The sequence below is a fragment of the Acomys minous genome (assembly GCF_964271855.1).
Source record: "Acomys minous genome assembly, chromosome: 6".
Taxonomy (NCBI): domain Eukaryota; kingdom Metazoa; phylum Chordata; class Mammalia; order Rodentia; family Muridae; genus Acomys; species Acomys minous.
In genome coordinates, this window is record NC_140487.1 from 56416685 (window position 1) to 56437583 (window position 20899).

Consider the following 20899-nt stretch of genomic DNA (forward strand, 5'->3'; position numbering starts at 1 on the left):
AAATCAAGATAGGACTGGATTATATAATGAGACCTTATCCTAAGAATAAACAAAGTTAAGCAGGTGTGAGAAAATTTCTGAGTATATAGTAACATCTGATGCAAATTATGGGCAAATACATAAGGCGGTAGTGCTTAAGGCTGAGGAAAACATGTCTCTGTGTGTTTCTGATTTCTTTGTAGTGGCATACTGTAGAAAAAAAAAAAAGAACTTGGTTGAGACTTTTAAACAATATTTAATTTTATTCTTATTGGTCTTATAGTAGTAATTTGTAAGGCGCTACATTTAATATTGACAACTTTGAAAGTCACTGAAAAAAATTAAATGGCAATTTAATGTTAACAGCTGCTTATGGTTATCAAATCCATCAAGACCCTTCATGAATATATTAACGCAAACCCACTAAATTACCGTTGTTGTAGACAGCTTGGTATTTTTAAAATGCCTGGTGAGAATAAGGACACTACAATAACAGGAAGGGCCCTGGTCACAGCTCACTGTTTTATATTGACATAGGGGAAGGAACTCAGACCTGTTTTACTTATTTCATGTTGCAGAATTTCTGCTAATCTAGCTATAAAGAGATCTTTAGAAGTGTATTGGAAAAGTTTGCTTGACCTCGATTCATGTTTTTACTTGCCACAGTAAAGAAGCAAAAATAAAAGCCCTGTAACAAAAATAACTCACCTGGGTAAAGTTGTGCCTGAAACCCAACCACGAGCTTGCCTAACAAGGTGGCCATGCTCTTCGGTGTCTTTTCATTAAGCACTGACAGGAGGTTATGGGGATCAGAATTATTAAAGAGAAAGCAATGGGCACCGCATAACATAGCTCCAACCTCCTCCTCCTCCTTTTTTACTTTTTATTTTGGATAATGTCACGACGTGCCCAGGCTGGTGTTAAACATAACCAACATAGGCCATGGATTTGCCAGGCTTCTGCCTCATCTCTTAAGTAGCTGGGGAAATAGGCTTGGGGCGACCATGGCTGGCCTGCAGCATACGCAGTGCAGTACCGTAAGACATGGCTTCACAGACCAAGGTTTCTCAGTTAAACTTTTAATCTCGATTGGAAGAGTTTCAGGGAGTGATGATCAGGCCCATATTGAGAATAGGAGTGCTGGGTAAATTTAAATTACACAAGGAGCCTTGTACCATACCCTTTACTGAAGGATAACTTCCTAACTCTGTGATGAACAGGAATAAAACAGAATTTTCAAGGTCAGCCATTGTGCCTCTCAAGGAGAAAGCAGAGACTTGGATGAAAAGAGTTAAAAGGGAGGAAAACATGTTTTCTATGTACTCATTCATGGCTTAAACTAACCTTATGATCCAGAGCAGGAGTAAAAAAGTTCACATGGAGGAGAGCTGCTCATTGGACTTTAGGTCATGATGAAGGAGTATTTCCTCTGCACTTTCTTAGTGAGCCTTGGGGACTGAGACTGCTAAGTGGCTGATGGCAACACAGAGGCTTAGGTTCCTCTCTTCTCAGGAGGTCCAGGTAGAAGAGAACACCATTATGTAAGACTGTGAATGCATTGGTTATTTTCCTTATCCAGTAATAAAATGTTTTAAACGAGCAACTTAAACTGATTTATTTTGGATCAGTTTGAGAAGGTGCAGTCTACCACGGTGGGGAGGCCTGGCAGCTGTACCTGCTTGACATATATGAGGCAGCTGGTTACACTGTGTGGTCTGGTAGCAGAGACTAGGGTGCTACAATCTGCCAACTAGGTCTCATGTCCAAAAGATCCCACAAACAGCACTACCAGTTGGGGGGACCAAATGTTGAAACATATTAATCTGTGGGGATCTATTTCATATTCAATTTGTAACAGCGAGCGAGACAATTATCCTCCAGGAAGACTAGATGTCATCAAGACCAAACATGTCCCTTTACTGGAAGTAGGTTTAATTAAGACTTGGTCTCAGGGGCTGGAGAGATGGCTCAGCGGTTAAGAACACTCACTACCTGCTCTTCCAAAGGACCTGGGTTCAATTCCCAGCACCCACATGGCAGCTCACAACTGTCTGTAACTCCAAGATCTGACACCTTCACACCAATACATATAAATTAAAATTAAATAAAAATATTTTAAAAAGAGAGACATTAAAAACAAAACAAAACAAAAACAGACTTGGTCTCAGAGCCAGTTAGAGGTAGGAGAACAGGCTAGAACTAGATTGTCATCCAAACTGACCTTACAGCTGGGCTGGTGGTAGGGCTCAGTTGTGTGTTTAGCATGCGTGAGGCCTTTTGTTGGCTGGTGAGCTGTGTGAGCGAGCACTCATAGTCTGGAAAGGGAGAGGATTACAACTGGATATGAACCAGTTCTCTGACAGGTCCACAACTGGAGAGGTGGTTCTTTCATCTTATTCCTAATGTGCAGAATGCTAAAGACAGAACATCTTGGAACTCAAATCCAATCCATGTAAAATTGTTTATTCTTCTTGTATTAACATGATTGGCCTAGACAGAAAAGAAACTGAGTATATGTGTATGCAAATAAAAAGGATAGTAAATTGAATGGATACATTTATTGACTTGCTATCTTAATAAACTATACTAATAATAAGAGTGATGACTATGTTGTAGGCTGGGAATGTAGCTCAGCGGCAGAACACTTGCCTAGCAAGCATAGGCTGTGGCTTCGGATCACTGGCACAAACAACACAACACAAAGAAATTATGACCTAAAAGCTCAATCATGAGCTATTTCTATCAGAATTTTCTAATTCTCGTTGAGTTCAATGTCACATATTTTAGGGTGGATAAATTTCAATGAGAATACAAATTTTTTTTCTTGATTCTTGCTATACAATGACAAACTCACACCATATCTAGAAACCTCAAATGGAAACAAAGATAAGTTAGGAAAGAAAACAAATCTTCATTTCTAAATACCCTTTAAAAACCATTGCTAGATGACGGGAACGACAGGTTTAGAAGTTTTTAATGGGTTAAACTTAGGAAGTAAATACCACCTCAATTATTTCCCCTGTCTAACACTCAGCTTACAAGGGCACAACTCTGGTTTGGTTGCTCCATCTCTTAGTACTTGCCCTGGAAAAGCCAGTCGCTATATGGAAAGGGCACTCGTCTGCCCTGAAGAAAAACCCATATTATCAAGAACTAAGGCCCTTTTCCAGTGTTCAAAGAGGAATGAAGGCAGCCCATGGGTGAGGTATCTTCAGTCAGATCTTCTTAGCTACGTTCTTAGCTATGGTCAAATCTGTGAATGACTGCCACTGAGCCTAAGAGATGCTAAGTCAGAATCATGTCAATTTGCTCATGGATTTTTTTTTTTTAAGATTTATTTATTTATTATTAAGTATACAGTGCTCTGCCTCATGTACACCTGAAAGCCAGAAGAGGGCATCAGATCACATTATAGGTGGTTGTCAGCCACCAGGTGGTTCCTGGGAATTGAACTCGGGACCTCCGGAAGAGCAGTCAGTGTTCTTAACCTCTGAGCCATCTTCTTGAGCATCATAGCTGTGTAACAAAAACTATGAAGTTAACTTTCATTATGCATGAATAAATAACAGATTTTATGCCTAAGGATAATCTTTCTCCTATATGCCTAAGAAAGCTAAACAAAATGAAGATAAGAGGAAAAGAATTAAATTGTTTGGCTATTGTCTGCTTTTCTTCCAGGCACATCTAAATGTTTAAACTATAGGCCTGTTCAGCATTCCACATTTACTTTGAAAGTCATAAGAAGGGGGTTAGTTTTAGATATATATATATATGTATTTTCTTTGAAATGGAGGATCTATTTTTGAGGGGAAAAAAATCAAGACACGTTTCTAGAGTCTAGTATTTTTCTGTGGAATGGTATGGAGGCCTCAATCTCTTTGGTGTTCAGATTTAAAGTTTCATTTATCATCATCATCATCATCATCAAACTAAAATACGAAAAGCATTATTTTATTTCTTTATTAGTTTTTGTTACGGAAACATTTGGAAATGAGAAATAAGGAACCATTTCTTTCAGCCTCTCTTTCCATCTTACAATCAATCCAGTAACTTTAATAACAAACAGTAAAAATAATGGGATATACAAAGCACTGCTTAAGTGAATCCATCATGGACCTGTGTCTGAGAATGGTTTTCTAAATAGGGGAAGTGTGTTTCATAAAAAAAAGTCCATATTCTGTTACTGTATTTTTGATTTGGACTACCAGAAGCTATACATTTTAAGGCAATTTTAATAGCTTCTTGTCTCTTGCTAACAAGAGTGACTTGTCATAATAAGCAGAGTAGACACTGTCCATTTGATGTACTCTAGAGAGCTGTCTATTTGATACAGAGCAAATCACCTCAATTCCTTTGTGGAAGGAGCAGAGTAAGATAAATAAGACACAAGAATAAAAATATATATGTGGTCAGTTCTATCTGAAGGCAACAAAGTATTGGGATATTTAGAGGCTCTTAAAAATATGACAGGACATAATTAGGCTACAGTAAAGGCAGGAATAATTTTTCCTAACATATATTGTCTATGAAATATTTTTTCTTATTTAGAAAAGTGGATAATTTTGTATTTTAATAATAGTTCTAAATTCTTTCAAGTCAGAAGAATGAATCACTTTTAACTCCACAAAAAAGAAATCTAATTTTTATCACTCTTTTTATAATTTATCACATTGCTCATCTGAGTAGGGACTTTGGATCCCATTTTGGTTAAACAGACACTTTGGAGGTATCATTTTTGTTATTATTTTGCATGTTTTACTACAATTGTTAAGTTTTTTCCTTGCTGTTTTGTAAGACATGGGCACGTAAATATTCTATTTTTTCCCTTTAAAAATTAGTGTTCTGTATTGTCTGAGAATTGCATAAATGTCATAGTACATTTGCGTCTTAATTTTTACTAGTACTATCTGAAAACTTCAGGTCTTTATTTATTTGGTGTTGGGAATTGTGCACACTAAGCACATGCTCTGAGCCCTAACACTTTTTGATGAAATGTTAGTAGAGCTATTATTCTAGCTAGAGATGATACTTATTGAAAATTTTACTCTGTAGGAATTAGGATAGTAGTAAAATGGTTCTCAAAATTCAAATCTCAACACAGCTTATATTTATATATTAGAGACTGTTTTCCATTTAATCAGAATCTCTTGGGTAGGATGTTAGAGATCTAAGGCAGCTTAAGTATTAGAAACATTGGTTTAAAGAAAGCTGGGGAAGGGGGGAGGACAGAAAAAGAAAAAGAGAAGCTGGGCATAGTTGCACACGCCTTTAATTCCAGCACTCTTAATGTAGAAGTAGGTGGATTTCTGTGAGTTGAAGGGCAGCCTGGTTTACATGAGTTCTAAGACACCCAGAGCCACATAGTTAGACCCTGTCTTGAAAACAAAATAAATAAATACATAAATAAATAAATAAAATAAAAATAAAAAGAAGCTGGAGGGTAGAGGAATAAGCAATTTATATCTTGATTGGAGCTTTGACACAACATTCAGAGTACAACATTAGTACCTAGTGTTGGGAACAAGCAAATGAAACCTGTTCTAAGTACTGCCATTTTGTTTTCAGACTCCATTTTATCATGGGGGGAAACTAAGGTCCCAGGATCTAGGGGAGCTGGGGACTTTCCAATAACGGAATGGCTTCTGTTGTAAGGAAACAGTTGTCTAATCTAGCCATCTCAAGGACAACATATAAGGAGACAGTTGTTGGAGTCCAGTCATCCGCATCTTGCTGGCAGGGTCAAACACATTTATGTTTCTAGGCCCAGGGGCCAACTCTTAATCCTGATTGGTGGGAAAATATAACAATAATTTGGCACAGATGTTTGCAAGTTTACATAGTCTGTGATAATCTGGCTTGGGTTGCAGTTCTGAGGCCCTGATAGGTCAGGGGTGGCTTGATTACAATACATTTTTTGTCATCTGCATTGACATGGCGTTTGAGTTATGATGGTTTTAAATGGACCCCATAACACTAGGAGAAATCATGATTGTCACTGCTTCTAAGAAGAGAAATGTAGGTAAGGTGATATTCATGTGTCATTTTGAAAATGGTGTGCTTGGCCAAAGGAAAGATGGAGGGTGCAAATTAAGCATTTTTTTTTTAAACCAAAAGAAATACACAGTGGATAATCAAAGTGTTTTGCCTTGTCAGTTTCTAGCTGAAGACTCCTATCAGGCAGCCTCTTTTGTATTCTTCAGTGGCTCTGGTAGCTTCATTTACTTTGATTATAAATATGTCTACACAGGTTTTAAGTGATTAAAGGTTAATGGCACTTCAATGTAATTATCATTTCTACACACACACACCCACACACAAATTTTAAAGACTAAAGGTGCCAGAACTTGTCTTTTGCGTTTTAAGAGTAAATCTGTAAGATTTAAAGCCTCAATCTTTGCTTACTAAATTGAAGAAGGCAGATTTTCTATTTTTATTATTCTAAACACCATTAGAAAATTAAAAATACTTAAAGGTGGACAGCAGTATCTACTTAGCTTTCTGGTGCCCACCCCAAGAAAGGATATCTAGAACTTCTTCCCTCAGAGCCAGGGAAATCAATCACCCCAAGAATGAGTAGAAAAGTAAAGTCCGGGCCAATCAGAACGCCCCGCCGTCCTTGCACTGGGACGCTCTGGAAGGACGGGCGGAAACTGGGACTTTGTTACCTTCATTCAGGCAGACAAAGGCGGCCAATGCAAGCCTGGGGCTGGTGATGGACTCTTCCTACGGGGTTACCAGGCAAGGGGTTTAAGTCTTGGGGGGGAACGACCACTAATCAGGTGGCCCTTTGACCAGAAAGCGTGTAAGATCTGCAGAGACGTCATTTTCCGGAATCCTGGAGAAAGAATGGGGTGTAGCCGAGGTACCAGAACCAAAAATGGCGCGGAGGCGCTTCAAGGCCTGGTCAGGTGACACGGCTCCAATCCGCTCCCTTGTCTCGGCGGCCCCGCCTCTTGCTCCGCCTCCGCGTATGGGCGTGGCCTGCCCGGAGGTATGTGGGCGTGGCCTACCCGGAGGCGCTTTCTTCGGACGCTCAGAAAGCCAGGGCCGCGCAAGCGCAGTCGGGCTTGAAGGCCGGTCTCCCCGCCCTCTCCCCCACAGCCCCGCCCCTTTCTCCAGGGCAGGGCAGGGCCGGGCGTCCAGCGACTGCTGGCTAAAGAGCCACTGACTTCCTTGTTGTGAGTCTCGGCCTGGCCGTGTCTGGAGTCGCAGCCTCGCGGTGCTCACTCGGACCACTGGCGTGAGTCTAGGTTCAGACCACAACCATGCCCAACCCTAGCAGCACCTCCTCTCCCGGCCCTCTCCCTGAGGAAATTAGGAACCTGTTGGCAGGTAAAGAGCGGGGAAGGGGGCGGTGACACTGGGGGGCGGGGGCGCGGGGGACGGCGAGCCGGCAGGGACAGAAGCGCTCAGCCTTCATCTTGTGCGGGCCGTAGTGGGGGCGGGCCGTACGTGGGGGACCGGGGGTGAAGGCAGGGGTCTCAGGGGTGCGGGGACTAGATAGGAGTGTATGCTGAAATGATCTGATCGTCCCTGGAGAGCCCGAAAGTGAGGACGGGAGATGGATAGACAGCGAATGTTGATGAATGCATGAGTGAGAACTTCCAAGGTAGTTGTCCAAACGCTAGTTCCTGGGTGGCCAGGCCAGGAATGCAGGTGTTAGCAAAGACACACTGTAGGGCCGCAGGTGTTGGGAGTTAGAAGGTGAAAAGATGCTATTTCCAAAACGCCCATTTTCTTGAACAGTCAGCTCAAACATGTTTATATTTTTGAAGGGTGTCCGATTTTCAAATGGCCACTATTTCTGTAGCCTAAGTAACTATTAAAGTGAAAAAGGAAGGATGTGTTAAAAGTCCTGCTTCCTGTGTTACGTGATGAAAGACCTTCGTCCTTGCACCCTCATCTTCCCCTTTTCAGTTTTACTTTCCCATCTATAGGAACTTTGAGGAGTTGAAACGTAGTTCCTCCGTGCTCTTATGAATCTACTGTGTGGAGGTGTGTGCTTCCACCGAGGATCAAGGAAAACTCGATGCTTCTGCACAAAGTAGAAAACACATCTTTTTAGAATAGCACACGTTTTACCTATCTTGATGGTCTTGGGTTCCATCATAAACTTTGTCTTGTAGTATTACAATTCTAGAAATGGAGTAGTTTTAGCCTGGTAGTCTCTAAAACATTTCTTCCGATATTGATAATGGGTAACTGAATTAAAAAGTTTCTCCTAGATCCCTGCGCTGTATGGTGTGTATTTTAATTGTTAAAACAATATCATCTAAAATGAACATTTGAAACAGTGTGAGAACAAGCATCATATAATACCTTGTTAAACTGTTGGGTCGTTGTCATCATGAATACGATCAAAAAATACAACTGTGTGTGTGGGGGGGGGGCAGACCTGTGTTTGTGTGAACATGACGCAGCGTGATGGTGTGCCATGTCACTCTGAGAAATGCTCCTTGTCATTAACAGATATACTAAGAGAAATGATGAGAGAACTGTGAGTGTATATTTAAGGAAATGTTTTATTCCAGTACGTGAGAGTTTCTAGGAGTACTAGTTTTGTCTCTCTACAGTTAACATTTTCTGCCGGTGATGGGGGCAATGCTAGAATTGCATGTTTAGAAAACTGTCTCAATAACTAGATCAGAAAAATGTATTATTCCAGAAAGGTCATTCTTTGCAGGTTATTTTAGGCTCATAATTTTTTAATTAAAAAATTAAAGTACCTCTGTTTAGCTTTTTAAAGCTTGACAGCTCCTATAGTAGTCAGGCTGTCTGTGGGTCCACAGTCAGGCTTCCAACATAGTAGGAGAGAGACCCATCACTCTATGACTCTCTGAGGTTACAAAGTATTTTCTGAAGCTCTCTGTTGTATCATGTAACCAGCTCACAATTACACATTTACCCACTAATGCTAACTTTTTGCCATCTTTTAAGTCAGAGGTTGAACTAGCATAATGTTTGAAATTAGCTTTTTATAAAATACATGAGAGATTGAAAACAAATATCAAAATAATAAATATTTGCAGATTACAAATTTGCATTACATCTTATTTTTAGAAGATATTTTTAGCTCATGGATATTATATATCCTAAGCAAGTGAGCTAGTCTTCTTCATAGCTTAAAACAACTTTTAAGTATTCAAAGAAAGTTGTTAAGGTTTTATGTGTAATTAACATCTTTAGACTAGATGGTCCAAGCAGTTATTTCGTCTTTGAATCTTGTTGCATGATCTTGATTGCATCCCTCAAGTGTTTTGGGTGAAAGTACATGATACAATTTAGAATTGTGTAATTATAGAAAAGTGATTGCATTGATTTGGATTTTAGAGGTATTGCTGGCTTACCTGATGCACTTTTTTTGTTGTTGTTTTTTTGTTTTGTTTTAACTGAAGAAGAGATACTGAACCTGCTAGTTGTAAGCAGTAATGGCTCTTAAACTGTGTGGCACAGTGTGTATCTGATAAGGAACCAACCTTTCCAGGAGTTTCAAGCCCTTTGCTTTCAGAAGAAAGAAAGTGATAATTTCATTTTATGTTTTATATGCACTGAATTATCTAAGTCACCATAGATCATACGTGTTAAGTATTTGTTTGATAGAGATAGGTGTTCAAATGGACTTTTTTTTTGTAATCATGTCTTTTCTTTGTCATTGTTTGCTTTTTGACTATAGTAGCTTTAGACTACCGTTTTAATATTTGCCCCCTCCTCATTCCTTCCCTCTTTAAAAACACTGTATAGAAGTGCAAAAATAAAGTTATTACTCTTATCTCAGTTAATAATATCGTTGAAAAAAATAGTTTGACCCAGGCGGTGGTGGCACACGCCTTTAATTCTAGCACTCGAGAGGCAGAGGCAGGCGGATCGCTGAGTTCAAGGCCAGCCTGGTCTACAAAGTTAGTCCGGGACAGCAAAGACAGAGAGACCCTGTCTTGAAAAACCAAGGGAAAAAAAAAAAAAAAGAAAGACAAAAATAGTTTGAACAGTTATTTTCTGTAGCACCAATATACTAAAAGTTGAAGGCTTATTTTTTTAAATAAGAAATATTAACTTATTCTTTTTAGAACAGTTTATATAAAATTCTGTTGAATCAACTTTTGACACTTTCCCCCCCCAAACAATGGAAGAACAGGCTTATCCTGGATGATGAAAACCAAAGGATAGCCCCACGTCCTGGCCATTTATTAATCTTCCCCCATACCCAAATATTTTGACTAGGACCAATAGCAAGAAGGGTTTTGACTTGGGTGAGCTCTCCCCTGGCAGGCGAGCAGGCCAGCAGTTCTGGGAGTGCTGCCTGCTGCCGCCCCTGCTCTAAAGGGTCTAGTCACCCTTTAAATGCCGGCCTGGTAGTAATTTGCAATCAGATATTTTTTTGGATTCATTCTCATCCATTCATCTCATAACATCAGAATTTAGAAGGAAAGTGTTCCCTTCTTCTTAATAAATTAGAAAATAAAGCCAGTGTTAGAAGAAAACAGCTATCAGTGCACTGAAAAATTAGAACCAAACCAAACAAACCGTAACAAAGTGACTATATGGTTTCGGCAAAATGACCTTGATATTTTATCTAGACGGCAGCTTTGATTACAAATATTGCCTTTTCCCTCTAGAACATTTTTTTTTTTAAAGTCTAAGACACAATGTAATTCGTAATAGTTTTATGGGCACTTGATATAGGATTTTTACAGCATGGCTTGTGTCTCACCTTTCCAGTTCCTACTTATAATTTGGTCAATATTTTAGTTGTATTTTCCTTGTGAGCATTATTTATGGTACATCTAGTGTTCCCCAACTTCCTCCTGGAGCACTGGCTGGGTATGCAAAGGGAAGAGTGCCACCTACTGAGTCACCAATAGTCACCTACTTCTTTGTACCTGGATTATCCAACAGAGCAAGAGCAAGCCTGCCTCATTTTGGCTGCAGCCACTAATGAGTATAAAGTTGATAGGAGAACATTTGGTCTGAAAATGAAATCAGCTATGGCATCTCCAAGATACTTTTTTTTTTTTTACAATTAGGAGCATAGGTTTGCAAATCAAAGAGTCAGAAGTTTATAGAAATTTTTGTCTGTATCAAATAGTATTTGTAAATTAAGATATAGCATTAGGAAGATTATTTACCTATTTATCTTAAGAGCTAATTGCCTTCTTTTTTTTTTTTTCTTGTTGGGGCTATTTTGACATTGAAAGTATTTTCACCTTGGATTACTAAGTAAGGCTCTTAATGGCTTGCACATGCACATTTAAAAATAGTTAATCTAATCTTAATCAACATTAGTTTCTTTCAAAACATCTAAATGTACTAAAAACAAAACAAACCAACAACCAAACCAAAACCAGAGCGAGCTGTAAACCTTTCAAGTATGTTTATCTCTGCTGATATTTGCCTTGAAGTACTTGTAGAAAGAAGAGAAAGACACCAGAGGAAAGCCCCTGGTGATTTGAAATACACTTCAGTTGTCTCTCATAAATTGAACATTAAGTGTCATATATGGGTGATAAAAGTGGCATAGGCTAGATTTTATATACTCATTATTCATTTAGTTTGTCTTTTTCAATTAAAGCCAAGTCCATCTTTTTCATTCCACTGAGTTTACGTTGCTTTTTCAATCCCATTCTGAACACATTACAATGGATGCTACCCAGTGGTGGGTATGTACAGTGTAAATCTCAGACTAATGGATTACTCACTGTGGCTTCTTTGAAAACGTGTACTGGCTTCTTTGAAAATGTGTGGTGAAAAGATTTTGATTAGATAAATCTAAAGAGGTTAAAAGGTGGCTGGCCTTATCTTTTAACAGCTCAGCTTTTTATCAAAATAAACCATTTACCTTGTAAAGCCAATTTCAAAAATTCTGTAGCTGATTGGATTATAAAACTCAGACACGCTTCACCCACTGCACTTGGTGATCTGTGCTCCTTTGTGTCTTGTTCCACCTTTAAAAAGTCCCCAGTTTGGCTGTGACATGGAAAAGTGCAAGGTAATCCAAGGGAAGGCATTGACTAGAACAATCAATAACTTTTCAATTAGCCATTTTCCAACTTTGGGTATTTGGCTCCATTGATATGCATGTGCCCAGTTTAATTGATTTTTTTAATATTTTCCTCTGTAGCTGTTTGGTCAGACCATCATTCCCTGTTTTAACAGAAAAGAGAGGAGTGTGGTTCTCTTCTGATGGCGGCTGAAAGTGTAGGCTTTAAGTTAACACATTAAGTCGGGCAACAGACAGCTCAATGAACAAAGTGAAATCTGGTTCACACCATAAGGTAGGAAGGCATGTGGAATTAAGTAGGAAAGCCGTTTGGGGTGTGGGATTGGTTTTTTTATAGTCACTCATATTGATCTGGGACTTAGCAAATGGTGGTGAAGTCACCCCAGTTCTTGCTTTCTCTTTTAGGCAGATTCAGGGCATCACAGAGGTGGTAAGTGTGTAATGGGAGAGAGAAGAGGGACAGTACCTGAGTGGCTTGTTCCCAACCTCCATGCTGCAGGTCTTTCTCTAGGCTGTTCTGTTGTGGGGGTTGGTAGAGCAGGTGCTGAGCTCTCTCTCACTAAGTGATGGAGTTTATCATTGCCAAGAGTTTTGTTCATGGAAGTTGGTAGAAAGTTGTGTGTGTGTGTGTGTGTGTGTGTGAGAGAGAGAGAGAGAGAGAGAGAGAAAGAGAGAGAGAGAGAGAGAAAGAGAGAGAGAGAGAGAGAGAGAGAGTGTCCTGTTCTCATTCACTCTAGAGGAAAGCAGGGTGGCAATGTTTCCTAGGGGTTCATAGGTACAAAGAAAAAGAAAACAAAAAGATCTGGAAGTACCATTCAGCGGAGATGTCTGCAGGGTAGTGGTCTCTGACGTAACTGAGTAAGGATTGTTGAGCCAGAACACGTCATCCTTTAATTTTGCTTTCAGACCTTAACATTTATGTACAAAGCAGTTGTAAATCTGATCTTTCAGCTGCCCTGCCCCAGATTTTTACAGCTGTTCTCACTGGGCGCCTTCCTCTTGACAAAGTTAAGGTGTAACAGGAGCAAAAATTACCTCCGTGTTTACTTTCACTGAGATAACTTTTTCCAGTTGCTGACTTGCGGTTGGAGGCCCATGGGAGTGGGTTTGATTCCGCTGTTGGGTGCAGGCTGTGCTGACCTGTAGCCCTCGAGGCTGCGGCGGGGTAAGGAGTGATGGAGGGGGCTATAGCTTGTGGAGTTGGTGGTGCCCTCTTTTCCAGGCCCTATTAGCAGGAGCCCAGCAGCCGCCTCCCCACCTCCCTATTCCTCTTTTTAGTGGCTTGCCGGTGGGTAAAATAAAACCTGCCCTTCGCAGAAAAAGAGAGTCTCAGTTCCCCGGGCCCAGGGGCCAGGCTGCGCTGGCTGACCTTTTCTTGTAGTCAAATTACCATGTTTCCCCGAATTACAGAAAGGAGTCAGTGAAATCTACATATGAACAGGAGGACACGACCCTCAAGGAAGGTAACGGAAGGCTGTGGCGGCTGGCTAGCTCACCGCGGCTGGCTAGCTCACCATTTGCAGGGCTATTTAGAGCACAATAAAAAGCTTCGAATCTCTTTTTCCAACCAGCCAGAGGAACGCTTGATTTACCCAGGAGTTTTATTGCTGGCTTTTGAAATATTACTCTGGCTTTGAGGTACAAAGCCGCAGATCCAGCCCCATTTGTCTGGCGTGGCTGCCCCACGCTCAGCAGCAGCACTGTGCGCTCAGCTCTCTGTTCCCAGTTACGTGGACAAGAACCCCGAGGTTTAAGGCTGTCTGGGTTTGGGCTGGTTTCTGGGGGCAAGGCTGGGGGACGCCAGTACAGCCTGGTCCCTGGTGCCTGTTCTGGAGCTGGCAAAGGTGCGGGGGAGCCAAGTCGGCAAACTGCACAGTACCGTTATTGCGTCCGGTCAGGCTGGCGTGTTCCATCCCTCAGATCTGACACAGTGTGTATTTTAAGAAGCACCCTAGACTTCAAAAGCTTAAATACCAACCAAGTCTGTGGGCAACCAACAAACCCGATTATTGCAGCTTTCCCCAGCTAAAGTTCTTGTTAAACACCACCGCCAGCAAAACAGTTTCTTTTCTGCATCCTTTTGGAGAATTATTAAAAAAAAAAAAGCCAATATTTGGAAAAATTCTCCTAGTTGCTTTTAAGTCTTTTTCTAGGAAAAAGCCTGGGAATAAGTATATTAAAAAGACTATACTCTAAAAGTATAGATGTTTTTTCATACCCAGAGAAAGTCATATTTTTCCTACACTCTTTTCAACATGTTTCCTCAAAATAGAGGCATAGGATCGAGTTGTCAAGACATAATGGAGAGGCTTTTAGGAAATAGCACGTAGAACATGCAGCTTTTTAATGGTTGTTTTCTGAGTTTTTATAAAACCGCAATGACCTTTTAAAGAAATAACTCTTGGGCAGTAGTAATTCGTTCTGTTATTGCTTCCAGAGATAGAAAATAGATCTTGTTTGTTTAAACTGGGATTGCATAATGAAAATGTAAAATAGGCAATTAAATACTCGTGGAAGAGGGAATTAAAGACAAACACTGAGTGAAAATAACATTAGCTAGACTGTTCACTGTCCCTGTGCCTGTGAGACTTGCAAGGGTAGGGTGGGTCTGGGAGAGCTAGCAGCAGCAGCCGCCTGCTACAACGTAGTCCACACTAGGGAAGCCAGTGGTCGTCTTCCTCAGCTGAAGTCGGCTTGTCCCAAGGTGGCCTGCTCCCGTGGGTGGCAGCTACTGCTTCAGGTTTTGCTGTTTGGGAGCCACTCGAGAAGTTGTCCCATATCCACTGCCCTCTTGACTGTGCCTCTTTCCTCCGTAGTTTAGGGGCCACAGAAGGAAAGAGGAGGCAGAACATTTTGCTTTCATTTCATTTGGATACTCAATTTTAACATATACTTGCTGTTAAAGGGTTTCAAAGCAGAAGTTAGTTAAGATATTGTCTCATGTTTGAAACTTATTTTTCCCCTTGTATTGGCTTAGCAAAAAATTACGCACTTATTATGTATCTGTAGCAGCTTCATCCATGTTCCTCATTGGGGCAAAATCCTTTTTTTTTTTTGGTAATGAAGAATTTAAAATTGATTGCATTCTACTTTATATATTAGGTTTTAAATGGTTTAATGCAAGCACAGTTGAGATTATTGCTCGCTTTGTTACTTGTGTGTAATGTTATGTTTTGATATTTTCATCAATATAAGTAAGGAGACAAAGTAGTTAGACAAAAAGAAAGTAAGGCATATGTCTTTCTGGTGTGAAATATGGGTGATTTGTAGTCATGTTTAAAATTTTAATGTAATTCTCTAAGAGATACTTTAAAGTGAGCCATGAAATTCTGAAAATAAAATACGTGGACATTATTCAATATTTCATGAACAATAATAATGGGTGTCTAGGAAGCAAACCAGCAAGGACTTCTTGGAACTGTACAGGAGAGAGAATCAGCCAGCACAGTCTTTTAGGAGTTCTCAAACATTTCAGAAGCGACTGTGGGAATGTTATATGAAGCCATAGAAATCTGTTTCTTAGACACTATATTTTTAAATAGTGGAGGAGCTCAATTTCCACTTGTTTAGTTAACTAGTATTCCAGGTAGCTAAATGCAGAGCGGGAAGCTGGGGTCACAGATCACACGGCTGGCTGTCTTTTGACCTGAGGGTAGCCAGTGAGGGTGGGGCAGCAGCCAGGAAGAGGGTATGACTTAAGAATCTTTAGGAAAAAAAAAGATTTTCCCCCTCTTAGCATTAGATATTATATGTTCCTGAAAATAGATTACACTGGGAAAAACAAACTCTTGTCTTGGACTTTGCCTTATCTTTATAAAATACTGCAAATGACATGTTCTTATAGCAACTTAAAAATAATTATAAAGCGATATAGTAGTCTTGCATAAAAGCTTTCCACTTGCTTTATAGAAAAGAATTTGTTTTATGGGGCACCATAATTTATTAAAACTTGTGTGTTTCTTCCTAGTTTAATGATGCCAAACATGCAAATAGCATTTGCTGTGCTAAGCATCAGTAGAATATACAGATTTTATGAGCGAAGTGGTGAACTGATTTGTCCAACTTAGTGTTTGAAGTGTGCTTCAGCTGTTATGCTCTGGACTGATAGATAACACCCATAGATTTCACAGATATTAACACAAGTGTAGAAATAATCATTGACCTATTTGTCTTCACAAAAAATGGTTCTTTTCTGTAATTTGTATCCTGTTTTTATATTTCATTGTTCAGATGTTGAAACATTTGTAGCAGATACACTGAAAGGCGAAAATTTATCCAAGAAAGCAAAGGAAAAGAGAGAATCTCTCATTAAGAAGATAAAAGATGTAAAGTCTGTGTAAGTTACTTGCCTTTTATTAGTAATTTTTTTCTCAGAAATAACTCTGTAATTAATGTTTATTGTAGAGTTAAGTTCTGTGTTATGACTTATTAATGTTAAGTATTTTTAAAGGACAGGATATATTCCCACTATAATAATTTCAAATACAGATACCCATTTCGTTGATAGTTATATATATTTTCTAAGCATGCTAGCAGAGTGCTAAGTGGAAAATACCTCAGACCTTGAAAAAGAAAATCCTTTAAATTGTTATTAAATTAATAACTGTAACATATTATAAATATTAAAGATATATTATACTATTAGATCTTTTCTCTTTCTCTTTTTCATACTTAAATCTTTAAAAATACATGCATTATGAATTTCTAATTCTTTAGGAATTGTCATTTCAGGACCGAAAATAGTTTTTTCTCTAGATGTATATTTATGATATAGATTCTGGATTTGAATTCTTGCTGCTAATTAGACCTTGCCTTGATTTTTCAACCACATTTAAATGTTTCATTTTCTTTATTTTTACAGCTATCTTCAGGAATTTCAAGACAAAGGTAAATTTCAAATCTTAGTTTTCTTTTGGGGAGAAGATTTTCAGTAGGATAATCTTAACATTCTGGAGTCTTAAAGTTGGAATCAAAATGTGAATTTCCATACTATGTGTCTAGACCTTCAAGATGAGAGTGCTAGCTCCCCCTGCTGAGAGGAATATTGAGAAGCGCGTCTAGAATCCTACACCTTTCATAGCCTTAGGCTCTGTGTCTGCGCTGGTAGAAATCTGAGTCCAGGCTTGTACCTGCAGCTACACTCAGAGTGCTTGGATGAAACAGAGGCGAGCTGTCATCTCTTGCTGTCTCACACTACAGAGACCGCTTTATGGGGTGCAGGTGGCCCTCGGGTGGGTGACCTTGCTTCATGTTTCTGTGGCACATGGGATGGCACACAGCATCTACATGCTCCAGGCAAGGCACCTACCACTGAGCTATGGCCCTAAGCCCTTAGGCCCTGCTTTGAAAGGATGAGTAAAAATAGCTCCAGATTTTATTTGCCAGCATGAATAATAGGATGTCAGTGTGAGGTCTGTCAATCTCTGCAATTAGTTTCTAAGTCTGGGCAAGAAAATAGTGTGGCACTTTCTAACTGGGTCCCAATAATAATTCCTCTCTGAACTGACTGTAAATGAGAGGACAGCCAGAGCGTTAGGACACCAAGTAGACGTGCTGTATCCCATCCCCCACGCCATGTCTGTGTTGGCCCCCAACCCCCATCAGTTACAAGGCAGTTGCAGTTTCTTTCATAATCGCTTGTCAGGATCAGTGTGGTCCAAGTGGACTAGAAAAAGTTGTGACATACTAAGATGTTTTAAACACAGTTAAGGATAAGAGCAGGAGAGTGTCTCCTTCCTCCTCCTTACAGTTTTGTGCCACAAGGAATCTTAGACTGTGGCCTTAATCCTACTGCCTTTTCTTAGGTGCACGCAAAAGTGAGCTTGTACATTTGATGGGTTCTCTTCAATACATACAGTGCATTATTTGTGAAGAAAAAACAGATAACCAGATCTTACCTCGTCTGAAAAGGCATATTTTGTTGCACTGATTATTTATTGAACACTCATTGTGGTATAATTATTTGTACATTAAAAAAAATCTAAGCTAGGAAGGCAGGCTAATGGGAAGACATTGTGTAATTGCCGGTTCAGTGCTGGTGTAGGGGCTTTCCCTTTGGGATTCTGTTTCAGAACTTGTTCAGGTGTGTGGATATTAAAATTACATTACTGAGACACATTCTTTGTCTCTAAAGAATATGGAAGTTTATATAGTATTTGATAGAAACTGAAAAATGAGCCTAGAATAGGAGTTCAGATAATGTGGAATTCAGAGATTTCCCCATAATCATTTTCCTCCAAATAAGTCATTTGCAGCTCGGTCCTGCTGTACCGAGTTACTAATCACCAGGGGCGCCAGCACAAGGAGCCTGTGGAGAAATTAGATGTGTACCTCGGAGAAATATGAGAAGCTGAGTAATTTTATGCCATGACACCCTCAGAATATATTCAGTTTTCTTTTGAAAAGACTCCTTTCCAGCTTATTAGGACAAGGAAAGGACATAGACCTAGGAGTTGGAAAGTGATGACCCAGCGTGCATCCTCTTTAAAAGATTCTACATGGAATGAGTTCAGCTCTAGGCTGTTTTGATGCTGCTGTTCGAGCTTCCAGTTCCCCCTAGAAGTCTGGGTCACTTTCCTGTGTGTTGAAGTCCTCTTTCCTTCTTCCCCTCCCCACTTCCTCCCATCTTTGTCCTGTCACTGTAGGATCACAATGAAATGAGCAGAAGCAGGTTTCACCTTTGGATTCTGTTTTACACCCTCTGTTGCGCCAGTGATAGGCTAATTTTAATACCATTACTGTGAGAAAGCAGTCCAGGTAGAGCATTCTTAAGATGAATTAATTGCGGTTTAGTCATTCGTAATTATAGTTACTAATTTCTGTAATGTTCACAGATGTCTGCTTCCTTCTTACTGTCTCTCTTCATTCCTTTCCCTACATTGTAGAAAATCTCCCATCTTGGCATTTACCAAAATATAGTTTACAAGTTGAAGTGCTCAGTCTTTAAACTTAGTTGAATTGATGTGATGGCTGTGATCTTAAGTTGTATAGATCTTAGAATATTTCCTTTGGTACTTTTTAAACTTTTACTGAGAATAGCTTGCTTTATTGCAATGGCTTTTAAATGTTGAGGAATACCACTAGCTTTCCTGTTATTTATACTCACTTCCAAAGGAAGATGCTGTTTCAAAACTGCCCTTCCCATTTGTTTGATTTTTTTAAGGTTCTCCTTATCTAATTGAGCATATATTCCCCATTAAATTGCTCTGTCAAGTTGAACCTCTAGAATAATTAGCAGTTGTTTATGCAAATGCCTTAATTTTTATTAGGAAAGATATGAATGTAGGTGGAACACAGTTTGCTTGGTATAGTCCCTGTTATTCATTGGAAACATTGTCTCTTCTTCTAGAATAGAAAGGTCCCCATAACTGTGGTGCTCCTGAGAAAGACAGGTAACTGATGCTGGTGCCTCAGGTGTAATATGTCCTCATACTGTCAAGTGTTCTCCTGACCCTGGCCCTGCTGGCTCAGGTCTCTACTCACTGGAATTATGCTCTAGGATTTAAAAAACTTTTTTTTTTTTTTGAGACAGGCCTTTTTTTGTATCCCAGGCTAGCTAGCCTCTAGCTCAGGATTCCCCTCTAGCTCAGGATTCCCCTGCCTCTGCCTCCCAGATGTACACCACCATATCCATAACACATAATTATTTTTGAATTGTTCTCCATCACAGGTCTCCCCCAACCTCTTTTTTGTTTTTGTTTTTGAGACAGCATTTCTGTGTAGTCTTGGCTGTCCTAGACTCACTTTGTAGACCAGGCTGGCTTTGAACTCACAGTGATCCTCCTGCCTCTGCCTCCTGAGTGCTGGGATTAAAGGCATGCGCCACCACCACCTGGCACAAGTCTCTTAAAGTGGCTTAAAATAGCTATTTTTGTAGCTTAATACATTTTGCATTTATTGTTTTTGTAAAGACTACTACTATTTGAGGCATTAGCTGGAATTTTCTAATACATGTTAGGTCCGGGACAAGTAGTTATACTTGAGTTAAATCTTTACCTTGTATTAGTCTTGGTAGTGACTTAGCTACTGTTTCCTTTCTGGACTCACTGGAATAAGACAGTGTAACCCAAGGAACCCAGTGTGTGCTCTCTGGTGTGACGTATTTGTCAAGGGGATTGAAGTTACCTTGATTCAGGAGTTCAGTTTTGAAAGAAATTTTTAGAAATGTCTAAACCATCCTGGTTCGGTGGCACACGCCTGTAATCTCAGCTCTCAGGGAGGCAGAGGGAGGCAGATCTCTGTGACTTTGAGGCCATTCTGGTCTACAAAGTGAGTCCAGGACAGCCAACGCTGCACAGAGAAAACTTGTTTTGGAACCCCGCTCCCCCACCCCCCTCCGCAAAAAGAAACGTCTAAGTCTTTACAAGAAGTAGATTTTAAATGGGATACCATTTCAAGAGATGTTTTTCAAATTTGTAATTATTAGTGTTGAGTTTTTGTGTTTTTTTCCCTCCTCTGCCTCCTTCTCTTCCTGCACTGGCATACTAGGCATGCGCTTACCTCAGCTACCATGCTGCTCCAGCATCTAGTTTTTAAATGTGGTTGTTTTAGATGCTCTCACTTTCTCCTTTAGAATCTCTTCTCCCTCTGTTTGTAAAAAAAAATTAGTAGATTTTGCCCTCACGGCTCTATCAGTATTGTTACATATGCACAGATTTATTTAGAAAGCCATTTTCGTTGACCTTCTCACTCGTATTACCTAAGCTTATTAATGGGCCACTTTTTAAAAATAGCGCGATTGTTAGGTAAGAGGGGATACATTTGAGTTTGTCTTAGTGAAGTCTTCAGAATAATGGAAGAGTCAGTCTTTGGGTTTAATTTCCTAACATAGTATGTTTTCAATTGAAAGTTAACTCCATAATGAAATCTGAGCAAATTAAACTCAAGGAGTTGCACTCCACCCCTCCCTCCTCACGCTTGTACAAG

At 39.8% G+C, this 20899-nt stretch overlaps 2 protein-coding genes across 4 annotated transcripts in view; one reads left to right on the forward strand and one right to left on the reverse strand.

Annotated features, from left to right (window-relative positions):
* The window catches only part of LOC311598889 (uncharacterized protein), a 62385-nt gene extending 49251 nt beyond the window's left edge, over positions 1 to 13134 (reverse strand). For both annotated transcript variants that reach the window (XR_014779690.1, XM_084784425.1), the window contains exon 1: positions 12441 to 13134. Coding sequence is in view for 1 of the 2 variants with exons in the window: in XM_084784425.1 (XP_084640551.1) it covers positions 12441 to 12466 (26 nt within the window). In the remaining variant the exon portion in view is untranslated. The remainder of the gene's footprint in view (positions 1 to 12440) is intronic.
* The window catches only part of SKAP2 (src kinase associated phosphoprotein 2), a 148274-nt gene continuing 134476 nt past the window's right edge, over positions 7102 to 20899 (forward strand). For both annotated transcript variants that reach the window (XM_084784423.1, XM_084784424.1), the window contains exons 1-3: positions 7102 to 7311; positions 16205 to 16310; positions 16836 to 16861. In XM_084784423.1, the coding sequence (XP_084640549.1) occupies positions 7245 to 7311; positions 16205 to 16310; positions 16836 to 16861 (199 nt within the window). In that variant the 5' untranslated portion in view covers positions 7102 to 7244. The remainder of the gene's footprint in view (positions 7312 to 16204; positions 16311 to 16835; positions 16862 to 20899) is intronic.